We start from the raw sequence: 24,872 nt of genomic DNA, 5'->3' as shown, positions 1-24,872 counted from the left end.
TATGACATTTAGTAAGCCTGGATCCTGGATTTGCTACCAGCCATGTTCTCTTAGTACTATGGCTGGAGACTTTTTAAATCTCAGACCCATATTTATAAATGCAAATGAGCCATGGCTTTTTAAATGTCAAACCTCAATACTGCAGGCTCCTGGAAATGTTTATTTATTATAAAATAAGGCATTTATGTAAAACGATAGTCATAATATTTTACATGCAAACTGAGACTGGTAACTCATAGCCATTCAACAGAACCCTGGTGGGAACATGTTTAATCAGAAATTGAAATTTTTAAAGTTTTGATTAGGCAGTTAATTTCATGGGATATGGATATCTGTCAAAATCATAGTCATTATATGTTTACTTTACATATTATACTGTATGCACTCTCTCAAATTCTCTATCATACATATGACCTACCATTCTAGTTTGTTAGGTTAGAGGTTATCCCAGAAGAATTTTTGTAGTGCTGAAATATATATTTAGTTTATTGCACCCCTTCTGTTAAATATACAAATAAAAAAGTAATTTTGTGCCCATATAAAGGCAAAAAAAAAAACTGCAGGCAAATTAATGGAAACTACACATACTTCTTCAATACTCCAAGTTCAGACAGATTCTAAAATAAAAGTAAAGACAGGAAATATGTCTGTCCTCATTTATTAAAGTACAGGCAAGGTCCTCTGCATCTTCACCTTGCTCTGGGGTTTACTCTTGGAGGTAGAACTCTTTTCACTCCTAAAACTGAACTTCTTTATGGAGTACTGACAGTGCTTGGGGGCACTATCGATGCTATAAATTAGCTTCTTTCAACCTTTTGTTAGTAAATAAAAAAAGAAAACAAAAGACATTTCTTCAGTAGACATCTAATTGCTACTCTTATCCACATCCTCTATCCATCTAGAATTGTGTATATATATATATAATTATATATTTTTATATTTTAAACAAGCAGAAGTTGGTTGATTGTATAAGTTATTTTGAATAGACTGATGGTATTCTTGTTATTTCATAATTTTAGATTTTTGCTACAAATGTGGACGCTTGTGAAGCAGAAGAAAATTGATGAACTTATCAATCAGACACTTCAGAAAGCAATTGCCAGCCAGTACCCTGGTAACAATCAAGTGCAGCGTACCCTTACAGGCCTTGTTCAGCTGCTATTTAACACAACTGATTTACTGGTTAATGAGGTTTTGGCGAACTCTCAGATTTTGAATATCACTAGTTCCTTGCAAGTACTTCAAAAATTATCAAATCAATTGAACATTCTTTTTTTTCAAAACCAGCAAGGAAAGTTGCTTAACAATGCAGAAACTATTGCTATGGCCTTACAAATAGCTGCTCAGAAATTTCTGTACTGGAACAATTTAAGTGGCTTTATTTTGCCCTATAATGGATCCAATGAGGTCTTGAAAGAGCTTCAGACTTTAATTAATACTTGGATAACTATGTATTCAGAAAACACTTTCTTAAATGACACAGCAACATCTGGGATTTTTTCTATGCTTAACCAGTTATCATTCAACTTGGACCCAATGGCAGCCAACATCAATGCAGTGATTAAAACTTTGAACATCTTAAGCAAGTCAATATCTGTAGCTAATGTATCCAACAGCTCATCGCTTGCTGAATTTTACTTAAGGCAAATTGCAAATTTTATATCTGATAATAACCTGCAAAAGAATCTTTTGTATTTCAATTCACTTTTCAACTACAGCAGCCAGCTGTCTTTTTTACAATCTGATAATTGTAAGACTGTGGCTATGGACTTCTTGTTATTTTTTACTCCATCCAACATTCAAAACATAAGCTCAGATCCCACTCACGCAGTGTCATCTTTGTTCAATTTGATAACTAATCTTATTCCTGTAGAAGGGCAAGGTATTTTTCAAGAACTAGTGAATGCTACACTGACCCTGCTTCAATCAGTTGCCACTTGCCAGAAGAGCCATTTTAACTGCACCAACGCTACTGCAATGTTTCAGCAAATGTTGGGAGAATCCATATCCTTTATCAACTCTCTAAAAAGTGATATTCAGCAACAATTTACAAATGCATCTGTGTTGCAATTCAGCATTCCCAGCAGTTCTGAAATTGATTTAATTAATAACATATACAATATGGCTTCCTGTAACACCTTCAAAAACATCTACAATGAAACCATAAAAGTAATAAATGTAATTATAAAACACATTTTCGAAAATGGTTCAAATAACCTGTCCAGCCCAGATCTCTTGGAAGAGTTAAAACAAAACCTTACTATCTTTCAACAGGTTCTACATTCTGTAGATGTAAATAAGCTAATGACTCAGCTAGAGAATGTCATCAATGGATCGACCTGCTTGACTTACACAGATACCCAGCAATTAAACTGCACACTAAAATGGATTTCTTTTCTCATGAGCCTCCTTCAGAGTTGTCCATTGCCACAGCAAGTGAATGAAACTCTCTATGTGGCTTCTTCTATTGTAAATTTCTGGCTGCAAGAACTAAATTCGTCATTAGAGCTGACATACATCTACAATTTAACAAAGATAACACTTCAGAATAATTCAGTGATAATGGACATAAACACAATGATTACAAACATTGCAAAGACTTTAGAAGAAATTGAAGTAAAATTAAATACCAGCAGCCAAGAGCCCATAATAATCATTAGAAATCTGGTGGATATTATGAACATCAGTAACATAAATAACACTTTTCAAACTGCCCTCTTTTTTCAAATAGACCAAGAGCTAATAAATATAAAAACACAACTTCAGATTGCTCAGTGGTATGTAACTTATGTAAAAAATATAACGGAAACATTTCAGACCTCTGGCAATTGGTATCCCATCGTGACAATGACACAACTTATAGTAAACAATATTATATCCACTATGAAAGAAAATCCTTCTTTGAAGTTATTTACAACAGAAGCAAATAATACAATTTACTGGTTAGGACAATTAAATCTTATACCTGTTATTCAAAGCTTGTTAAGTGTAACATTCCAAGATAGTGTTCAAACCACAGAACAGATAATAAACCAAACAATGTTTATAATGCAAACTATATTTCAATATAAGAACTTTTGGAATACTTTGTTCAGTGAAACTCAGCAACAAGATGTGATGTTTGTGTTGAAATTACTATGGAAAATCAGCACAGAAAGACAAGCCAATTTATCATCTGCTTTAATCTCAGTGGAAAGAGTTTTTTATACACTGGAAAGCTATCTAACCAATGTATCTCTTGACTTATCAACTAAAAATCATATTCTGGAAATAATCTACAACTTTTCCAGTAGGGCAATTGGTATTACTTCAAATACTAGACTTACAGGCCCTATTAATAGGGATGTAATATCAAACATTTCCATCTTGCTGCTGCAGAGTTGGAATTCAAGCAGACTGCCAATTCTTCATTCTTTAAAACAAAAATTGGTGGATCTATTAGACATAGGCATTCAGTGTCAATCAAAAAACATGACTCCAGCAAGTACTCAGAACTGCTCAACCACCGATATTCTACAAAGTATACAGAAAATACTAAATGATTATGGCTGTTCCCTTCAGCTTTCTGATAGTACTAACAACATAACTTTAATTAGTATTGTGGAAAATGCTTTAAATTTTTCACAGACAGAAAATATGACTGGGTGCCTTATTGAAGACGTACAGCTTGCTGATGAATTGGTGTGCTTCACTGAAATACTCAGAATCTATACTGAGTTTCTTTCAAAAACAAATGATGCTTTTGGTCTCAACCTTACTTGGATTCAACAACTTAATTGGAAATTTACTCCAGTTTCAAATTTTTTTTTAGAAAACAAGACATGCTCAGTGATAGACAAACACACCCTAAATATAATGCAACAAGTGTTTGAAAGGCAGTTGCTCTCTTTGCAGCAGCTACTTTCCCTTATTACTAACCAGACCACTGATAATGGTTATAATCTCCCTTCATACACTGAATATTGGGGATGGCTCTCTGAAATTCTGGAGTTTTACATCTATCAACAACGACCACATCTTTTAAATGATAGCATGTTCAATATTTTAAATGAAACCATGTTTCAACTAATAAATCTCTCCCAAACCTTCCAAAATCTCAGCAAACAGTCTGTATTCTCTGAAGTGTGGAAGATTCTGGACAATTTGCCAAACAATTTTGGTCACACAGAAGCAATGAAAAACTATTCTCAGTTCCTTGGTGATCTGCACAAAGCTGTAAATCTTGCAATCAGATTGGATAGGATGCTATCAAACAACACTTTTAAAAGCTTCCCAGAAGGGTTTCACACTTTTATAATTCTTTTGAATTCAGAACTCAATATAACGTCTCCTGAGTTATGCAGCACTGCACTAAAAACCTTTATTGCTTCCAATCAGAGTGTTGGCAGAGAGATGAACACACAGTTAATATCTGTCATGAGTACCTGGTCATGCAATTTGTTTTTTGGCAATATTTCCATAGTAGACTGGATGGAAGAGCTTAAGAACCTTACAACAATAATAGCAACTGCACAGAATAACCCTACACTGTATGTGGAGATGGCCCAACAGATATCATCATTAGTACAAGAGTTTTTAAATTCTACCTCTATACATTTTTTAAATGAGGTTTCCAATGGTCAATATGACTCAGTAAGCTGGAATGTATACTCTTCTGTCCAAGACTTTATTAACTCTTTGCAGTCATATCTAAACAATGCATTATCCAGTGGAACTGCTGAACCCCTTGCAATACGTGAAAAGCTCACTACTGATGCTATTGGATCACTAGACATTTTATTGAAAAGGCTAAATGTTACAGTCTATAAGGATATATTGGAATTTACTACTAACATTGTTCAGCTTTGTTCCAGAAACAGTTCCTTTGCCTTGGACAACTTAGTTCAAATGTAAGTTTGAATTTTGTAAAAATGTTTTAAAGCATGGCTGAATAATGTTCTTTATCTTAAAGCAAATAAAAATGTAGGAATTCAGTTTATTAAAACCAAATTGGTTGACAGGTCAGCAACCTAAAACAATTGGGCATTTTACTAAAACAGTTACTCAAGCAGCAAAGTTTGCTTTGCTGGTGATAAAGTGATTTTTTGAGCTGGAAGTGCTAAGTCAAGCTGTAATTTCCTTCTTGTACCACCTGAAATCTGACCATTGTTCAAAATGTTGTAACTTAACAACTTTTGTTTGTTAGCTTGTTCCCTCGACTTAAAGGAACAGTAACACCAAAAAATGAAAGAGCTTTAAAGTAATAAAAATATAATGCACTGTTGCCCTGCACTGGTAAAACTGGTGTGTTTGCTACAGTAACCCTACTATAATTTATATAATAAGCTGCTGTGTAGCCATGGGGGCAGCCATTCAAGCTGGAAAAGGAGAAAAGGCACAGGTTACATAGCAGATAACAGATAAGTTCTGTAGAATACAATAGTGTTTTATCTGTTATCTGCTATGTGCCTGTGCCTTTTCTCCTTTGAATGGCTGCCTCCATGGCTACATAGCAGCTTATTTATATAAATTATAGTAGACTTTCTGAAGTAAACACAAAACTTTTAGTTACTCTTATACACTTTCATTTTTTGGTGTTACTGTTCCTTTAACACTTTTTGTGTAAAGAAATGATAAGGTAAAGTGACTCAGAGTAAACATATCAGTACTTTTGTAATTTAAACCAAGTTTCTATTTTAAATGGAGATATTAAGCACTAAAAATCGAAAATCAATGTAAATTGCAAAAGTGCTCAAATAAATACACTAGTTGGCTGATTTATCAACTTTCAAAATAAAATTTGCTGTAATTCAAATTTTGTTACTTTAAAAGTTAGGAATTCAAATTAGGGTTTCCAAAATGTGAATGTTCTATATTTATAAAGCGCAAACATTTATTGTAAAACTTCAGTATCTAAAAGCTTGCAAGTTTATGTAGACCCATTGAAAATGATGAGTAGAATATGAATTCAATGTATTTGAGTTTTTTTTTTTTTGTGGCAGTTAATTAAATGCCATAAGTGGCATTAACTTTTTTAAAGTAAGAGTTACTTATCTGAATATACATTTGATATTAAATAGCTTATTCTGGAAACTCTGCATAATAACTGTCAACACAATGATGTAAAAAGCATACTAAAATAAAATACCTTATTGCTCTTCGCAGATTTGTAAAGCAAGTTTGGGATCACTTCAGAAAAGGTGGAACAGAATATTTGATCCCCTCGATTATCAAGAAACAGATAAATATGTATTCTGGTGGCTCAAAAGACTCTATACTTTCAGACAATATTCTTCAGCTTCTGGTTAATATCACAGACCTGATTCTTTCTAACACCACACAGAGCCAAAATTATATTAACAGCAACACAACCATGAAAATTCTACATGCGGTTCTAGAAACTCTCCAAGACATTTTGCTTTTGCACACTAAGAACACCACGCAAGTCCTATTGGAACCCTGGGAAATTCTTTATAATGTGACTCAGATATTATTTTCCATGGCTCAACAAAATGAAACCAGCCAGATTGGGATGCTACTTGCCCGATTAAGCAACTTTAATCTTGTACAAGACATATTTAATGACACCGCAAAAGTGGTAAAAAACCAGGTGAAACGTATTACGAAATTATTCAGCACTATCACAGGGCTTATTACTGAACTAGCCAACAATCTTCCTACTGCCTTTAAATATGATAATATCCAACAGTTTAAGCTTTTCCTAGACACATTGGAGATTTTCAATGACCTTGTTCAATTCAACAACACGAACAATATTCAAGAACTTTCTTGGGTCTTCAAACAATACCTGCAGAATTACACAGACGCTCAAAACCAAACACAAAATTCACTGGATATGATCCTAAACATTTGGTTTTATCTCAACAATCTAACAGGAGAACAATCCAGTGAACTAGATAATGAATTCATGCATGCATTTTTCCAGTTTCAGGATCTAAAAAATCTAAGTAGTAATTTCACAAATAAAATTAAAAAGCTCTTCAATTTTAATTCAGAGTATGTGCCTAAGGAAGGGCAGGGCATCTATGAAAAAGTTGCAAACATCAGTCTGCTGCTTATTGCGTCAACAGAGACCTGCAATGCTAAACCTGAGAACTGCACCAGTATTTTTCAAAGAATCCAACATTTAGTGCTTAATATTACCAATATTTCAGCAATAATACAGAACAAATCCTTGGCTGGACTCTTTACAAACAGCTCATTACAGTTGCTTGAATCACTGGACCAATCAGCAAATACTCTTATTAGAGATATCAAATCCATGCTGTTGTATACCCAAAAGCACTCAGATAATTCCTCGGAAATGGTACCTGGGACCTTTGAAGAAATGCTTACAGTGAGGAACTGGATTCTGAACAGCACATTAAGAAATGATTTAAACATAACTATTTCATCATCTCTGCAGAACATTCTGGAGATTCTGAAATCACATGAAAATAACATCACAGAATTTCTCTTCCAAATCGAAAATATTGTCGATTTGTATCAATCCATTCTTTCTTTACTGAACAATCCAAACCTTCAATTTCTTCTAAACATCAGTAATAACACAGTGGATAACTTTAACCTGACAATGAATACTGAATGTGAAGCCATTCTGAACCTGGTTTCCAGATTTTCAGATTCTGTTTGGGTGGCATTTGATCCAACACATCAAAAATTGGAAGATATGTTCATTTCTAACTTAAGCTCATTGGCTTGCAGTCTCCTCCATTTCCAATCAGGCCAGTTGAATGGAGTTTTAGAGCTAGAGACAATTAAAACTATTTTACCTTACACAGCAGAGATGACTAACTATTTCACTGCTTCAGAAAGGATTGTTACATTTTTATCTGACAATCTAAACTCATCAAATAATTCTATAGAGAACATACTAATGAACATATCTAACCTGCTCCTACAAGAATTAAGCCTCTTCAATAGCACAAGATTTGTAGCAGATTGTTTGGAGAGAATTCCCCTACAGAACATCTACTTGTTTCTGTCAAACTTGATAAAGAGTTACTCTTTTGTGGATGTGACAGCTACGCAGAACTCTGTTGTAGAGACGGTGGCCTTGAATTTGGTCTCAGAAGCCCTGGGTGCCACTTCATACACACAGGCGATTTCCGCCTTAGCTAACCTGACAACGTATTTGATGAGCAACACTGGAGCCACCGCCTCAAGTAGCAATTTAACTCTGCAGTAAGTATTTTGCATCCTGTTTCTTATTACATCCATTTTGACACATTTCAGTGTACAATGTAAAAATGCAATATGCCAAACCCACAAATTATTCTGTTGAAAAAAAAGCTAGCTATGCCATACATGGAAATGTGCTCAATTTCATTACACTGAGCAAAATACTTAGATATTCTATAGGGTATCTCGCAAAGCGGAGCGCAATGTGCAAACTGCAATAAAAGGTCAAAATCTGATATTTTTTGCAGAGTTGCAAGATGGCAGCAGACCTGTGACTAGCCCCTTAAATACAGCACTTCTTGTGTTAGGCAGTTTTCTATACAAAAGAGATGGGTGATGTGCAAGTTATGGGATGCCTCCTGATGCAGATTTCCCCAAGGGCAAATGCTTGTTAAATGAGCATTAAGGGACATGCTCTTGTATTCCATAGAGCTCTAGCACTGCCCCCTGGGGATCTGTTACCAACCCCTTATATTTTATTTATCATTTTATATGTCAGTGCATAATACAACACAATAAATGGCTTTTCCCCAGAGAACCTCTCCCTTTGAAAAGGCAGTTGCTCCCACGTAGCAGGCACACGAGCATTACCTGTCCTCACACAGGGGGGACACTACAGCTCTCAGCCAATCAGGTTTCTCACCAAAAACAGGGGAAAGAGTTCTCTGATCCCCTACACGTGTTATTCTGCATTTACTGCATGTATACTGAATATGCATCTGTGAGTGAAATAGAATAAATATAGATTTTTTTTTTCAGGCTTCTGAACCTTGTGAAGGAACTGGCTATTAGAGTCATGAATGTATCACTGGCTGGGCCTTATGAAAATGCCAAAAGTTGTTTGATAAATGCTGTCTCCATCCAGTCATCAGGTATCCAACAGTTTATTGTGGGTGTATAGTGATAAGCGAATCTGTCCCAGCGAAAAATTGTGGAAACGTAACTTTTTTGACACACGCAATTTTAAGTCTTGGCCGCAAAATTTTTTGACGCGGCTGCGAATTTTCTGCTGCAAATTTTTTTGCCCCAAATTTCACTGCTAATCCCTGCCTGGTGCAAAGATCATCACTATGGTGTATAATTATTGTAAGCAAGTGGCAAGTCTTTAAGGTAACCCTTAAAAATAACTAATTCTGTTTTATTACCTTAACAAAAGACATGAGAACTTTGTTTAACTTTTTAATCACATGTAAAGGAATACTTATTTCTTTGAATTTTACTCTTGAACCAACAAATGTATTTTTTTTTTAGTTGTAATATTGGTGTGTAGGAGCCATCTTAGTGCATTGTGCCTGAGTCTGAGCTTTCAGAAGGAGCCAGCGCTACACATTAGAACCTATTGTTTCTCCTACTCCCATGTAACTGGAATAGAATAGAAGTAGAATAGAAATGCTATTCTGATATCTACTAGGAATTGCTATCCTGCTACCTTCCCATTGTTCTGCTGATTGGCTGCTGGGGGGGAAAGGGAAGGGGATGATATCACTCCAACTTGCAGCTCAGCAGTAAAGTGTGACTGAAGTTTATCAGAGCACAGGTCACATGGCTGTGGCACCCTGTGAAATGAAGAATATGGCTAGCCCCATGTGAAATTTTAAATATAAATATAAAAAAATCTGTTTGTGTTTTTGAAAATGGATATCAATACAGGATTCTGTTGGAGAAGCTCTATTAACTGATGCATTTTTAAAAAAACAAGTTATTTATTGTATATAATAATAGAGGCTATCATTTTAGGTTTGAAAAACCTTTACAGCAGGGACAGTCAAGAACAGCTTGCCACTTACTTAGAAATTATCCATTGAAAAAGCACAGATTTTGTACAATTAATATCCTTTCTGGGGATCAACATTCCTACAGCGTAAAAACAATGTAATTTACTATGTATTAGAGTTAAGGGTCCCTGATTAATCATCCAATATCCTTAGGTCACCTTGAAGAAATGATTCAGCTTATCCAGGCCGTGTTCACTCAAAGCAATGAATCAGCCAACGCATCACTGTCTCTAGATTTGCTCAAAGAAAAGGCAAGTCAGCTAAAGCTATGATTCTGTAGTTACGCATGGTTGTTTGCACTGTGATACTGAAGATATTTGTAATATCATCAGATCTTTTTCTGTAAGTTTTACATCAAACAATAAAAAATAACCTTCCTTAGTCCTAGCTGCAGCATCATTCACTCCTCTTGAGAAGGCCGTGCCCCTCCTCATATCCAAGTGTTAGCCCTGCTCTAAATATCTTCTTCACCCAGTTTACTACTTTACATCCCATGGATGGTACTTAACATTGCTTTACATATTCTGCAGGCTTATCCACACATTACTTCTGCTCACCAATTTCCATGTATCAGTTGTATAAGCCGTGACTCTCTTTTTCCTACAAAGAATAGGTACCTCTTACTAGGTGCCATCACATACACCCTCCTGTCATTACCTTAAAAGTGCAAAGTTTGTGTCCTGCTTTGCATTTTGACAGGTAGTTTAAGTTAACTATTAGTATGTTATAGAATGTCCTATTCAATCCGTGGATTGCAGTAAGATTCCATAGACCGTCACTTTTGTTTAGGCTGTTTGGGCCAAGCCTGGTTCTATTCTGAGCAATTGCATTTTTTAAAAATATTAGCTTTTGTTGGATCTGCTCTATTCTGGGGTGTTTAACTCTTGAACTGAGACAGCCTGATTCATTAAATAAATGATATATTTATTTATAAAAGAAATAAAAGGTATAAAATAAGAAGGGAACATAGGAAGGAAAGAGCCTAACTAACAATGTATTTACATATGCTGTTTATATACATGAGGAAAACCATTCAACCAAGCATAACCCATACTACCCTTTTTCCAAGACAGATACACACCAAAGGACAGTACCATCCAATCAGGTCGGTGTGAGTTATTTTTAGGATGATTCATCTCAGTCAGCTAAGAGAGATAGATTAAGATAGGTTGCACTGCAGATCAAATCAATTGAGTCCAATGCTGCAGGTATTCATTTGTTGCTTTAGCAGGTTCTCCTTTCCTTGGGAGCTCTGTCCCTGCACCCACACCAGTCTGTACAGTCATTTGCATCTCTTTGATATGACCTGTACTGTAGCTGTAAGGGTTGTTCATTATTTGTTGCAGTGTGCCATGATTAAATGTTTAGTTTAATTACTTACAGACAATGTAGAAAACAATGTAGGTCAGCAAACAGTTAATCGAGCATCATGCCTGGACCTAATTTTGGCTTTTTTATTATTATTCCTAGATACAACAACTACAAAATCTGACAACTCTCATCTGTGGTTTTGGAGGTTTGGATTTGTCCCACAACTACTGCAACTTCACATGTCAATATGCAACTATGCTGAAGTCAGCAACAGACCTTGCAGTTTCAGTGATCAGTGACAGGGTTGCTGCTGTCAGAACCACATATAAACTGAAAATAGCAGCTATTTTTAACAGCTTGTTTCAAAGCCTCCAGGAAGATCTGTTATCTGATCTGGGTCCTGTGTAAGTGGAATTACAAAACACAGTTATTGGAATAACACAATAAACTGATGCAAATAGCATGACCACACCCCTGGGTGTCTAGCAACCCCCCAAATACCTTGCACAGTTAACAAAAAACATGGCTGGAATGGTGGCATCAGGAGTAGAGGTCTGGGTGCACCAGCATTACATATTATGTCCCCCATGTAATTCATGAAACCATGTGTGGCTCCCCAGAATTTCATGACACCATATGCCCCCCCAAGTATTTAATGACTGACAGTGGGATCCCAAACATTGCATTAAAGACAGTGACAGCCTGTGCACCACGAACCGCACAAATGCACTTCACAGCCCTCTGGTCTCCAGCTGGCCGTGGAAGCAGTTGCCTTTGACTCATTTTGCCTTAGTTTGTATAGGTAACAACTACAGTCATTTACAGAATAAACATCTTTCCTCATTTGTTTCAGGTTTCCAATAAATATATCTGACATAGCATCAACCTTGAATGGTAATGTTAATGAAACATCCTCCAAATTTACAGGTAATCTATGTGGGCAGTGTGAACCATGTCAAAATTTGTTTAGCTTGGTCAGTCTTAAGGGGTGGCCTTGCTTATTTGTTTGTTTCTATGTGAAAAACAGACCCATGCTGTCTATAACTTTCTCTAATGTACTTATAAAGAGTTTTTATTTCCCCTTGCAAACGCCTTTTATCCAGAAAAAACAGACCAAACCTTGACATTCCTTCCTCATAGTTTAATTCTTTCATTCCCTTTACCAGTTCAGTTGCAGTCTCTGTACTCTCTCCAGCTCATTAATATCCTTCTTAAGGAGGACCTATAAAGAGGCAAAATTATGTTTTCATCCTTCAAATTAATTCCCTTTTTATGCAAGACAGCATTTTATTTGCTTTAGTAGCCACTGGGAAACTTTTGATAGATATGTTGCATGGTTGTATAGTTCCAAGATTTAGCAAATGATTCCTCCCCCTAAAATTTTTTTTTTAGTATTATCCAAACTGGGAGTAAATGGAATGTTGCCAATGAACATGCATCATCTAACTTAAGGGGTTATATATTTTTATATTTCTTAAAGCAATCTTAGGAAACCTATTCACAGACAGCAATCAGGTGGGCAATCAACTGCGTGACTTTGTGAAATTAAATAATGAAAGTATAACTGCCCTTCTCAATCTGCCAATCACAAGCAACTTCTCCCAGGTGAGTTCTCTTCTAAAAGATTTTGCCATTTACATTTTTCACAGTTGTAAACATATTAATAGTTTGATATTGCTAAATGGGGATTTTAGCCAAACAACTACCTATGAGACAGTGTTTGAGAGTTAAAGGGATTGGGTTGGTCCTCCCCAGCCAGCACAGATCTCTAACACCCTTTAACTCTCAGACCATGGCAGCCGCTTTCACCCACTTATTTTCTTCATGAAATGTGCTCCCCCCATTGTATTATACTGGTTCATAAAAACAGTTAAGAAGTATCACAAACAACTCCTTTTTCATACAGTGGTTATATATAAATTAATGTTGCTGAAAGTAGAAGCCAATTGGCTTGATCATTTGTTTGCCACAGTGAAGAATTATTGCACCTATTACTTGGTAATAACTTGGCACAGCAAGGTTGGCTTAGACCCATTTATCAGCATCACCTGATGCAAAGTCATTTAACTTTGTGCATTGCTGAAGCATTTTCTTCTTTACTGCAGTGGAATCTTATAACAAGGTAATACCTCTAATGAAATATACATTCATACATACAGCAAGGCCCATGTGGTATAATGGTTTAATGAGCAGGGCGTTAATAAAAAAATATATGGCGTAGTTATAAAGCCAACTGTTGGTGGCTTAAGCTGAAGTTCTGAGAATTCTTTATCCTTGTTTTATATCTTGCCGAGTACTTTAGTAGATAAAAAACCCTATGTATGCATCAGCATGCCCAGCACACAAATACTGTAGTTCTGTAAGATGTTTTAAAGAGACATTTTGATTTGCTCCCACATTTCAATTCTTATTTGTCTCTTGACTTTTTCTTCCTCGGTCCATACAGATTATTGATGGGTTTGTGACACTGGATAATTGTCGACTCAACACCTCTTTTGTTACCGAGCCATTCCGGGTTTTCTGCACTCTTTCCTCAGAGCAAGGATATCAGATGGCCATCATATTTCTACAGAATGTGGATCTTTTTAAATTATTTTACAGGGTGAGTTCAACAGAATAACAACATACTGTCCAGCTACTGCATTTACAGACATAATGGCCCTGTTCAGCTTTGTGTCCCTTCTCATTCACTATTTCCACACCACTCAACACAGTCCTTCGTTTGTGGTGGAACACACGCGAAAATAGGTGGTGCAGGAGAAGCAGAGGTCTGTACTAAGTAGTTGCGGAACTAGTAAATAAGAAGGGACATGAAGTGAGAGGGAGAGATGACTGGGTGAAAACTACTGCTGGGGCGATCTTTCCCTATTGGCTGTAACAAATCAACAGACTAAGGGGACGCTCTATATAGCCTGTGTTCTTGGACAAACATTATATGAGTCGCCATCTATGTCTATTCTATAGCTCAGTGAAAGCAAAGTAAATGCGCCCACTGATTGAACTGGCTGACTGAATTTTACTGTTGTTTTTATAAAAGAAATCATCCAACTCTGTGTATCCCGAGTTATTTACTCTGTTGTTGAATCGTAAATTCTCCACATTTACTCTATTGCTTTACTACAACAAACTGCAATCAGTCCACAAGTATTCTGCTGCAAAAAAACTTCTTTGCTAAAACCATTTTGTGCACTTTAAAAAATTACTGAACTTGAATTAACCATACTTTAGGCCACCACACTGTGCTGCATCTAAATTGAATTAATTTTTATTTTGATGTGTATTTTATATGAATTTTAGGGTGGTTTTAGAAATACATTTGTATATTTTAGGAAATAATGTGGTATAGTCATGACTGGCCAGTTGCTGATCACACATATAAATTGCTGTTTTTAATATACTGAATTCATTAAAATTAGTATTTTAATTTCCATGTATCTTATTTATTCATTGGTTATATATTCCTGCACAGGAATTACCTGGTTGGTTGAGCCACCAACAAGTGGAGTTAAAATACCCTATTGGTGGATATAACACTTACAGTTAGTACAGTAATATATTAGTTATTACCCTATAGATTACTGTGGCAGTCTTGACCCTCAAGCCATTATTTTGTCAGCATTAGTAAGCATTAGTTTCTAGGGCAGTAATCCCCAACCAGTGGCTCGCAAGCAACATGTTGCTCACCACCACCTTTAAAGGAACAGTTCAGTGTAAAAATGAAAATGGCAATACAGAACTGCGTAAAAATGTTTTCAATATAGTTAGGCAAAAATGTAATCTATAAAGGCTGGAGTGGGCAGATGTCTAACATAATAGCCATAACACTATTTCCTCCTGTACAGCTCTCTAAGCTGTTAGCAGTCAGTAGCCAATCAGTAATTTGGGGGGGGGGGGGCAAATGGGAAATAACTGTTCAGTTAGTTTGCGCTTGAATCTGACCTGTGTGCTCACAAACTAACTCAATTGTTATGCCCTATGTGCCCCCCCTAAAGTCACTGACTAACTAAGAGGTTAGAGAGCTGAAAGCAGGAGGTAAAATTCTGGCTATTATATTAGGCATCTGCTCACTCCAGCCTTTATAGATTACATTTTCGCCTAACTAACTACTGTATATTACAAATATTTTATATTTTGCGCAGTCTATCCATTTTATCCAGTTTTATTTTTACACTGAATTGTTTCTTTAATGTTGTTCCCAGTGGCCTTAAACTATGTGCCTATAATAACATTTCTGGCACAGAGACACAGTTTTACTCTGAGTCCACATGGGGCTTCCAAAAAGCCAATCATAATCCCCATTTGGCACCCCCAAATAACTTTCTTCATGCTTGTGTGGCTCGTGTGGCTCCCCAATACTTTTTACTTGTGGCTCACAAGTAAAAAAGGCTGATGATCCTTGTTCTAGGGAAGAAGAGCATGTTACAAACTGCCTGCCTTAATAGCAATTTACTGTACATAATATAAATAAACCATGTCCATTGTGCTTTGTCTGCCTTTTAGTTACTGGTTCCAACAACATGGCAAACAACCCTAGACCCTATCTTGACTGTATTGGATAAACCGATTAATAAGTGGAATGCAATGTTTCCAAATGTTCTTCCTGAGCAAGAACTGAAGCAAATGCTTGATACCATAAACTTTTTAATGGACCTCACCAGGAAGTGTAATATTGTAAGTACTACAATGTCAGACTTTAGCCAATGCTTTATTAGTTATGGCAATGAAATGCTGTTCAGGTGGTAACTCTATATTTTAGCAATTTAACTGACAGTAGTTGGTTTAACAATCTGTAAACTGTAAACGTATTCTAGCTCAAGAGGCAAATATAAAGATCTGACAGCAAATCACAGCTTCAACCATTACACTGCCAGGTGGCCTCAGTAAGATAAGAATCCATTGTTGGCCTAGGCAGAACATTTCCTTTTCCAAGTCTTCATCAATTTGTTCTAAATATTCTAAAATTTTGTGGCCTGAAAAGTTGTGTAAAATGTTGTGTGAAAAGCAATGCTGAGTTTTACACAACCTTTTATTTTAAAGTTAACACCTGTTTTTACACTTGGCTATACCATCACATTAAAAATGCATAGTTTAAAGGACGAGGAAAGGCTAAATAGGGGATAAAGACATGCTAGGTACCCTATAGTATAACTTTTTTCCCCAGGTCGTGGTTCCTATTGAAACTAAGCCCTGCACCTGCATCTTACTAGAATTTTTCTAGGCTCAATTTTGCCTATCTAGACTTCCTTATGTGCAGTATAGTATAACCAGAAAATGTTAGTACAATACTAGTTAGTACAATACTAACTACTGTGTTATATAGTATCTGTTATCTCTGAACAGTCAGTGATTTAAAACTCAAAGTGTATATTTCAAAGGGAAATACACGTTGTATATTATTTTCAGTTTATTTTCTCGTAAACTTTAGTAATGGGTACCAGAAATTTCCAATATTTTCTGCATTTATAAATGGATGTGAGTTGCAGGGTTGGTTTCTTCAGGTGAGAAATTCCCCATAGGATACAAGAGAATGTCAATTGATGATGCTCAAAGAATGCTTCAGCCATAGCAAGCTTCCAGTTAAACCTATTTTGGTAGGACACACTAAAATTATGGACCTTGATGGGGCAGGGCTTATCAAAGATTGTGTGAAGACTGGGGGGGACCTGGCACAGCTAAGCATCATTTGGCTGTAGTCATGAGCTGCTATTAATTCTGGGAATTCTGGGAATCCTGCCAGCTTGTAGCTATCACTCCAGTGTAAAGCTTTAAAAGGGTCCAGATGCTACAATTCTACGATGGCCCCAACAGAACAAATAATTCTGTCTTTTGTCATAGAAAATAAAAAACAATTCATTGTGAAGCAGCCAGTTCACACTTCAGTAAATGCATTTCTGTTAATAAGCTTCCCAGGCTTGTCATAGCAACATAGCCCCAAAAATCCATAAAACAATTAATATAATTGAAACCAAACACCACTGCCACAGACCAAAAACTCCACAATGATCACTTCCCGCGGTCCCCTAGAAAACTTGTCCCAGAGACCTTTATAGAGACCTTGCCCCAAATACCACATGCTACCAGAAACTATACTTTTTGACATTCAGTATATACCACATTGGTATTTGTTGTTATGACAAAGCTTAAGTGTAAAATATTTTTCCTGTGGCTACTTGTGGCCTTTAATGTCAACTATTCTCTGCTAGTTGCTCAGCCTGCCTGTTCCACTAAATCTAAATAAAACTGATGTAATGGACACCATCAGTCAGCGACTTCTTTCCACAAAGGCCACGCAGAAAGCTGGTTGCTATGGCAGAAAAGGGAGGGCTAAATGCTGGACATACCATATAACATTTATTCATTGTTTATCTTTCTTTATTTAAGAGAAACGCTACTGCTCCTACTATAATCGATCTGTCCAAAAGTATGTGCAGTAGCAATTATTGCTCCTTCATGCAGATTCTGCAACTGCTTAACTCTACAAGCACTTCCAATGAAACATCATCAATCCTCATTGATACATATAGCATTCCTACTGACAGTAAGTAATAAACACAATCATTTACTATTTTTAATAAGAGTCTACTTGGGTAAAGTATGTTGTAGTTTGCACCACGCCTAATGACCCATAGCAACCAATCATTAGGCAGCATGTACTAGTCTGTTTAAGCAAATTACTTATTAGTTGCTGTGAGCAATAAGAACTGATGCACACTTTATGAGTATTATCCCCCTTTAAGTGGGGATGTAGGGTCACTGCACAGCTGCAGTTGAGCAAGGTTTGCCACAGGCTTTCCACAAACATTTCCATTCATTAAAGGTTCTTGGAGTCACTTAATTTCATATAGTTGCACTCAGTGTCTCTGCCTTCATTCTGCTCTTTTAAGAATTTTGTGCAAGTGTGTCCATTGAGGCAGGGGAACCCTGGAGCTAGGGTTTTCACATTGGGTGCACTGGTCATATTGATGGTGAGCCCTGGTAGTGATGGCACCCCAACAACAAGGTTCTTCAGCGCAACTGTATCAAAGGCAAGTACAATTGTGCGTGTTTTGATTGATGCATGGTTCTTGTAGAATTTGGCTAGTAGGCCATCTGGACCAGGGGTCTTTCTTATAGGAAAGGATGAGATTACCTGATTAACTTTTTTTTAAAAGACATAGGGGCATCCAATGTCACTTTAGTGTTGTTAGACAAAAAGGGCAGGGGAAAGACTCCAAAATAGCATTGTATATCATCTACTGTTTTGCTGAGTTTTTCACCTTTAACTACAATACCCCCCATGTATGAACATCTACAACATGGAATTCACACAAAGATGCATTTTTCAATATAGAATCTCTGGACATATAAAACCCTGGAAACTCCCAACACCCCATCAACATACTGTAAATTAAGAGTAAACTAGGACAGAATGCAAATTCCTATCATAGGCAGAATAATGTAACCGTGCATCATGTTCTAACTTTACTCTTTTTCAGATGCATTCTGCACAAATCTCTTCTTGAATTTAGTTTCCGTGACCAATAGGACTGTCTACTGGCTTCTGCTGAAGCCCCTGTTATATGGACATATTCTTTACACACCAAACAATGCCCTAACACAGCAAATAATGCAGCAGGTAATTCCCGGTGTATATATTTCCCTATATAAATAACTAACAGTTATCTTGGAAACATTGCAATGTTGCTTCCTTTTGATTTTGTAGAAAGGTACCAACTTACTGCCCAAGATAGATGGCGGCATTCTGCTGATGTCTATGGAGAATGGCTCAGCAAGCTTAAGTTAGTAAGAAGATATCACAATAAATGTGTATTTATTGTGTGTACAAGATTGAGCCTCATAATTAATTGTCTAGATAGTATAAGTTACATGGAATATAAAACAATTTCTGATAACAATATAGTCTAACAAAGTAGTGCAACCGCACCATAACTCTGTGAAGGTGACATAACTGGTTTACAGCGTATGATTTAGAAAACAAGTAGGCAGGCATGTTTTATTGTAATAATCATCATATCAAAAGATTAAAAAAAAAAATGTTTTCTCTTACAGGTTAATGCCACCATTGAGCAGGTTATGGCATACAAAGGCAATATTAGCAGTTGGGTTACTAGCATCCAGCAGTTATTAAATCAATGGGATACATTTCAACAAGCTGGAACTCTTATTGGACGTGTACAGGTATCATCTCATCATATAGAGTTGCTCTGCAGAGCCCATACACACCTTTCAGCAGTAGTGGCACACCTGACCAAACATACCTCCCAATACAAATGGCATCAGTGCTCCACCCAGCCCAGACATACTTTACATTAAATCTCACAATTGGCTCCAACTACCCCAGCATCAGCCAAACATAGCATTGTGGCCCTACTTGGCATATTCTCCAACTCTACTTTGTTCAAGCTCTCTCTGTTCCACTGCTGGTACAGTAGCGCCAGCCATCCCAAACTCTCTCCACTAAAGTGGTTACAGCAGCTCCAGCCAGCTCAAACAAACTCCACCAAACGTGGAGTGGCAGCTTCTTCCATCCATATACTCCAGCAAGGCTAGTACAGCAAAAGTGGCAATATCTAGTGCACAGCATTAAAACACATTATTCACTAAAGGTAATACAAAGCTTTCCACCCAACCCAACAAAGTTTTGCCAAAGATGGCATAGAGTTTCCACCCTAACCAAACTGGCACCAACTAACTGAACACACTAATATTATCCACCAAAGTTTGCCCAGAGGCTTAGCTCTTACCAAACTCACTAATATGTACCAAAGATGTCCCAGATACTCCACTATAAATAAAGTCACCAATAAGCTCCAGTGGCACCAACTGGCCAAAACATATTCTCCAAAATGATATGGCACCTCTATCATCTCTAAACAAACCAAAAATGGTGGAAAATAGGAGGGGTCATTTATGACCACATGAACCTTGTAGTTACACAAATTTCCTTACAGTCAGTTGCGTGAATAATCCAATTCATTAAAGGTGCTAGTCAAAAGGTGCTCCTTGCACTTCCATATATTGCAGTTGGTGCCAATCAGTCTTTCCTGCCTTCTATTCGGAATCTTGTGCAGTTGCACCTATTGACACATTGGAAACCCAAAGCTACTGCCATCTCTAAACCCAGCATCAGCGCAGTTGGGTAAAAAAAAATAGGGTGCACATGTCACTTGAACGCCAGATGTCAGAGTTGTAGTTAGAAATGGCCCTGATGATGTTAGCCAAAGATTGCAACTAGTGGTTTTTCCAGATTATGAATAACATTCCCCAGTTAAATCCAACAAGCCTAACAAAGTGCATGCTACTGTGTATCTAGTCTGATGATATGTCCATTTTGCTTTTTAGACACTGCTCAGCAATTGTGTTATAAATATCATTCTTGAGGAGTTTTTACATAAAAACGTATCTCAAATCAATAGTACATTAAACAGTGCCTGTAAGTATAGTGTTCCTCTTCTTTCAAACTCCATACTTTATTTAGACTTTGTAAGTACAAAGCAATGCACAAAACCTGGGTATGAATGTTGTGGACAAATGCAGCCTTCACACAGTGCAACGACCATATCACCCATACAGCTTAACTTTAAATGGATTCAGTCATGATTTTTATGGTATACTAAATTACATTGTTACACTGTTTACATAGCAAATAATTCACTCTACCATTTAAAATTTTATTCTTGAACCAATAAATGTATTTTTTTTAGTTATAATATTGGTGTGTAGACGCCACCTCAGTGCATTGTGCCTGAGTCTGAGCTTCCAGAAAGAGCCAGAGCTACACATTAGAACTGCTTTCAGGTAACCTATTGTTTCTCCTACTCCCATATAACTGGAGGAGTCCTAAGCTGGACTTAGATTTCTTACTATTAGGTGCTATTCTGATATCTACTGGGAGCTGCTATCTTGCTCCCTTCCCAATGTTCTGCTGATCGGCTTCTGGAAGGGGGTAATATAACTCCAACTTGCAGCGCAGCAGGGAGCATGTCTCAATTACTGCTACTGCCAGATGGAGTAAATTAGTTCAAACAGTGTCTTGCTCCACTTCTCTCATGGATCACTTTGATTTGCACCAGAAATCCAACAAACAGCCGACAAAAAAAGCCATCCTTACTTTTTGCTGTTGCGTTGAAGTTGTTGTTAAATTACAATATTCATAATTTCTAGCAGCCTAAGGTTATCTGGGAAAAGTGGGAATAATATTTCAGCAGTATTTTTGTGAAAATGTGTGCAACAAATTACCTTAGTATCTACTTTTGGGGGGTATTTAGTAACATGATATATCTGAGCAGTTAAAACACTTAGAAATCAGACCTTAGTCTTGATTACAGAAGGCCAAATGGCCACCCTAACTTCTGGTGCAGAAATACTATTCCCACCATTCCCTGTTAACCTTACCCTGAAGAGTTGAGGGCAACAGTGTAGACATAGTTTAGTATCACAAACAAAACTGTAGTCTGTCAATTGTCCACAAGATGGTGCTACTTTACCACATGAATAAGTTTTACTGGCAATGATGAATCCTTGAGCCCAATATGAAAGTGTTGTACGAATGTTATTATGTTATTTATTTATATATATATATATAAATAATAATATATATTTAATAATAATATTTATTAAATACTCTAAATCACCAACAATGGAGAATCTGGCAGATTATGAACACATTGTTTTTGTCTTTCAAATGCACTAAACGTTTGTTAAGCTGTCACCTTGTTGGGCATTTTATTTTGTAGGGCCATAGTATAAACATATTTGGCACTGCCCTGTGGAAAAAAGTCTTTGCAGAATGGTATATTCTGCAGTGAAAAGTATAGCACAGTCCTGCACAGAATATGTGAACCTTTTTTAAAGGCAAATAAAGCCCACAGTAAACATATTCTTGTATGATTAATACAAAGGTATAAGGTTGCTGTGCCACCTTTCATACCAGCGGTCCAATGCCTGTTTCCTTACATCTTGTTGCTTCAATGTGGCCTTCCTCCTCCAAACCCTTGGAATAGAGAAGGAATAGAGACTGCACAGCACACTGATATCAGCAGCAGCGGATGCACCACTGGGCACTTATGGCCATTTACTGTGATCTTTCAGTGCCCTTGAAAGAGGTGTAGTTGGATAAGTTTAAGGGGTGCAGAGAGATAAGTTAGCGGCAATTCCTCAAATGTACTTGGAGGCCCAACATGGACATACTAGTTTTCCTGCCAACATCTAGACCAAATATGAAATGCTTGTCCAGATCTTTAACTTGTCATTTAACAGATGGTATTTTTTCTGTGCAGTAAACATCATAAATCTACTAAATACCAGCAAGGATAATATCCAGCAATTCCAGCCTATTGGTTTTTTGATAAGCAACTTATTGTCCTGCATGACCTACAATCGTATTTGGCCAATGAACAGCGTAGAAGAAATGCAAGCAAAAGCTCAAGAACTGCAGAAAACCAACCAGCTATTTGCAGGTGACACTGAAAAAAACTGAGTAGAACTAGTGTTCCTTTATTCTTCCTTACATAATTTACTGTGAGCACTTGCTTAGCTTATAAGTGCCTTCATCCACCATTCCTTCTCTCGGTATGTGGAGATATACAGGAATGAATACTATAACATTAGGTGCCTCTTCTTGGCTAATCTTCATAGACTGTAACAATACAGCACCATCTGTGTATGACTTTTGAAAGCTTTTCTGTACTATGGAGATTAGCCAACAAAAGCAATCAGCATTGTTGGTCCTGTTCATGTATAAAGCAGTGGTATGACATACAGTACACAAGATAGGCAACATAGTAAACATAAATCATTTAGGAGCTGTCTCAAAGAGAAGTAACCATGGGCCCAGTATGCAACTATAGTACCACTATGAAATCATTAGTTAGTAGAGAAGGATAGTAGATGGGTTTACATTAGCTAATTAGTGAATTAAACGTAGTTGTCCTTGTGTATATGCAGACTTTTCTGTAAGATAACAAATGGTAGGAACTTCAGAGAAGGCATTTCCTGTGTGCAGGGGAATCATTCATAAATCTCTAAATCTCTATTTTCCCCTTTACAGCTGTGGCATTTGATCTTCCCTCTGAAGCAACTGGGCAGAATAAAACATCATCTACTCTCCCTAAGAAAATCAAGTACACCATTAGCATGAAATCAATATTCTCAGAGGATACAAATTTTATCAGAAAATCCTATTGGACCCCTGTCCCAACCAGCATCATAAACAAATACAGTCGAGGCTTTGTATATCTACAAGAAAACATTGACAGAGCTATTATTGAAATGCAGACAAATAAAAGTGTTGCCAACGTTGGTTTGCAATACCAGTCAATGCCCTTCCCATGCTACAAGAGAGACCGGTACGTTCAATTCTCTACCACCAGTAACACTGAATTGTAATTATTATCTAGGCAGGAGGCAATATAGACTTGATATATATATTAAAGCGGTTTGAGTTCTATGGGAAAAAACATCACTGCACATAGGCAGCTCTTTGCCAGATTTTTAATCCAGGGTTGCCCATGGCTAAGGCAGTAAAATACCAGCCAAAGTTGGGCAGGTATTACAAATTAGCCAGCAATGTTTTTGTAATCCTTAGTTGTTCCACCTCTGGCCCACCCACAATCCATTCCAAATGTCTCTTCCAGCTCCCTACCAGCCACTCTATAAACTTGCCTTACCCACTAAATCTGCATGATCTGCAAGAACTGCATTGCCCCCTCTTGGCCCTGCCCCTTACATCATCACTCCATCCTCTTTTCTGACACAAATTTTTGCAACAATATGTGCCAAATATATTAAGAGCAGTGATAGTACCAGTAAAAAAATTACACCACAAATTCTAGCGTCTAGTGGGCTGTTTCATTGCCTAGAACTGAGCCAGGGTGATCCTCACAGCAATGAGATCTTTACTTTAAAACTGCAGGCCTGTAAATGTTACCTGCTGGTTGGTTGGTATAGATTACTAGAGATGGAACAAATTTACCTTCCATAACATATTATAATATTTTAGTGGTTAGCAATTAGCTTTCAACAGTATTGGTGTAAGAAACTACACTTTAACACCCGCTGTATATAAATGAGCCCTACTGGTGTTCCGCTGTGCTATTTAGGTGAGGACTTTTTCCTGTTTCACTCTTGGCTGTTTACTCTTTTGCAGCAAAGTCCCTTGTGTGCGATATTAAAGGTCAAAATATATTTCCAATCATACTGGAAAGCACACTTACAATACTGAATAAGAAAATAGATACAGATATGGCAGGGATTTTGCTCTGTAAAAAATTATATTTTTAGAATCAGTATAATTTCAGCAGCATTATCATATGAGGTTTGTATGAAAGGGGCTAAAAACTGATATCTTATATCACACTGGGTTTGCAATAACAAATAAAAATACTGATTGCCATATTTTGGGAGGGTCAAACAAAAATATCTTTTTACTCTCTTCTCAATTACAGGATGTACCTGTCTCAAGTGCTAATTTATGAATTTAAGCTCAATGCATTAGAATTAGAGGGTGTGTGAATGGAAACCCTGGAATTAATATCTGTCTTGAGGATGTATTACTTTCAGGGTAACCTTGAGTGTGTTCTGCTAACACATTCACTGAATCCATTG

At 36.8% G+C, this 24,872-nt stretch overlaps 1 protein-coding gene across 1 annotated transcript in view; it reads left to right on the top strand.

Moving 5' to 3' along the window:
• Positions 1-22,635: 22,635 nt before the first annotated feature.
• The window catches only part of LOC116407817 (ATP-binding cassette sub-family A member 12-like), a 50,925-nt gene continuing 48,688 nt past the window's right edge, over positions 22,636-24,872 (top strand). Inside the window, exons 1-2 of the mRNA XM_031893857.1 lie at positions 22,636-22,726; positions 23,317-23,614. Coding sequence (XP_031749717.1) covers positions 22,636-22,726; positions 23,317-23,614 — 389 coding nt within the window. The remainder of the gene's footprint in view (positions 22,727-23,316; positions 23,615-24,872) is intronic.

The sequence above is a fragment of the Xenopus tropicalis genome, chromosome 9 (genome assembly GCF_000004195.4).
Source record: "Xenopus tropicalis strain Nigerian chromosome 9, UCB_Xtro_10.0, whole genome shotgun sequence".
Lineage (NCBI taxonomy): Eukaryota > Metazoa > Chordata > Amphibia > Anura > Pipidae > Xenopus > Xenopus tropicalis.
Note: the sequence above shows the minus strand (reverse complement) of the source record. Positions and strands in the feature narration are given on the sequence as shown.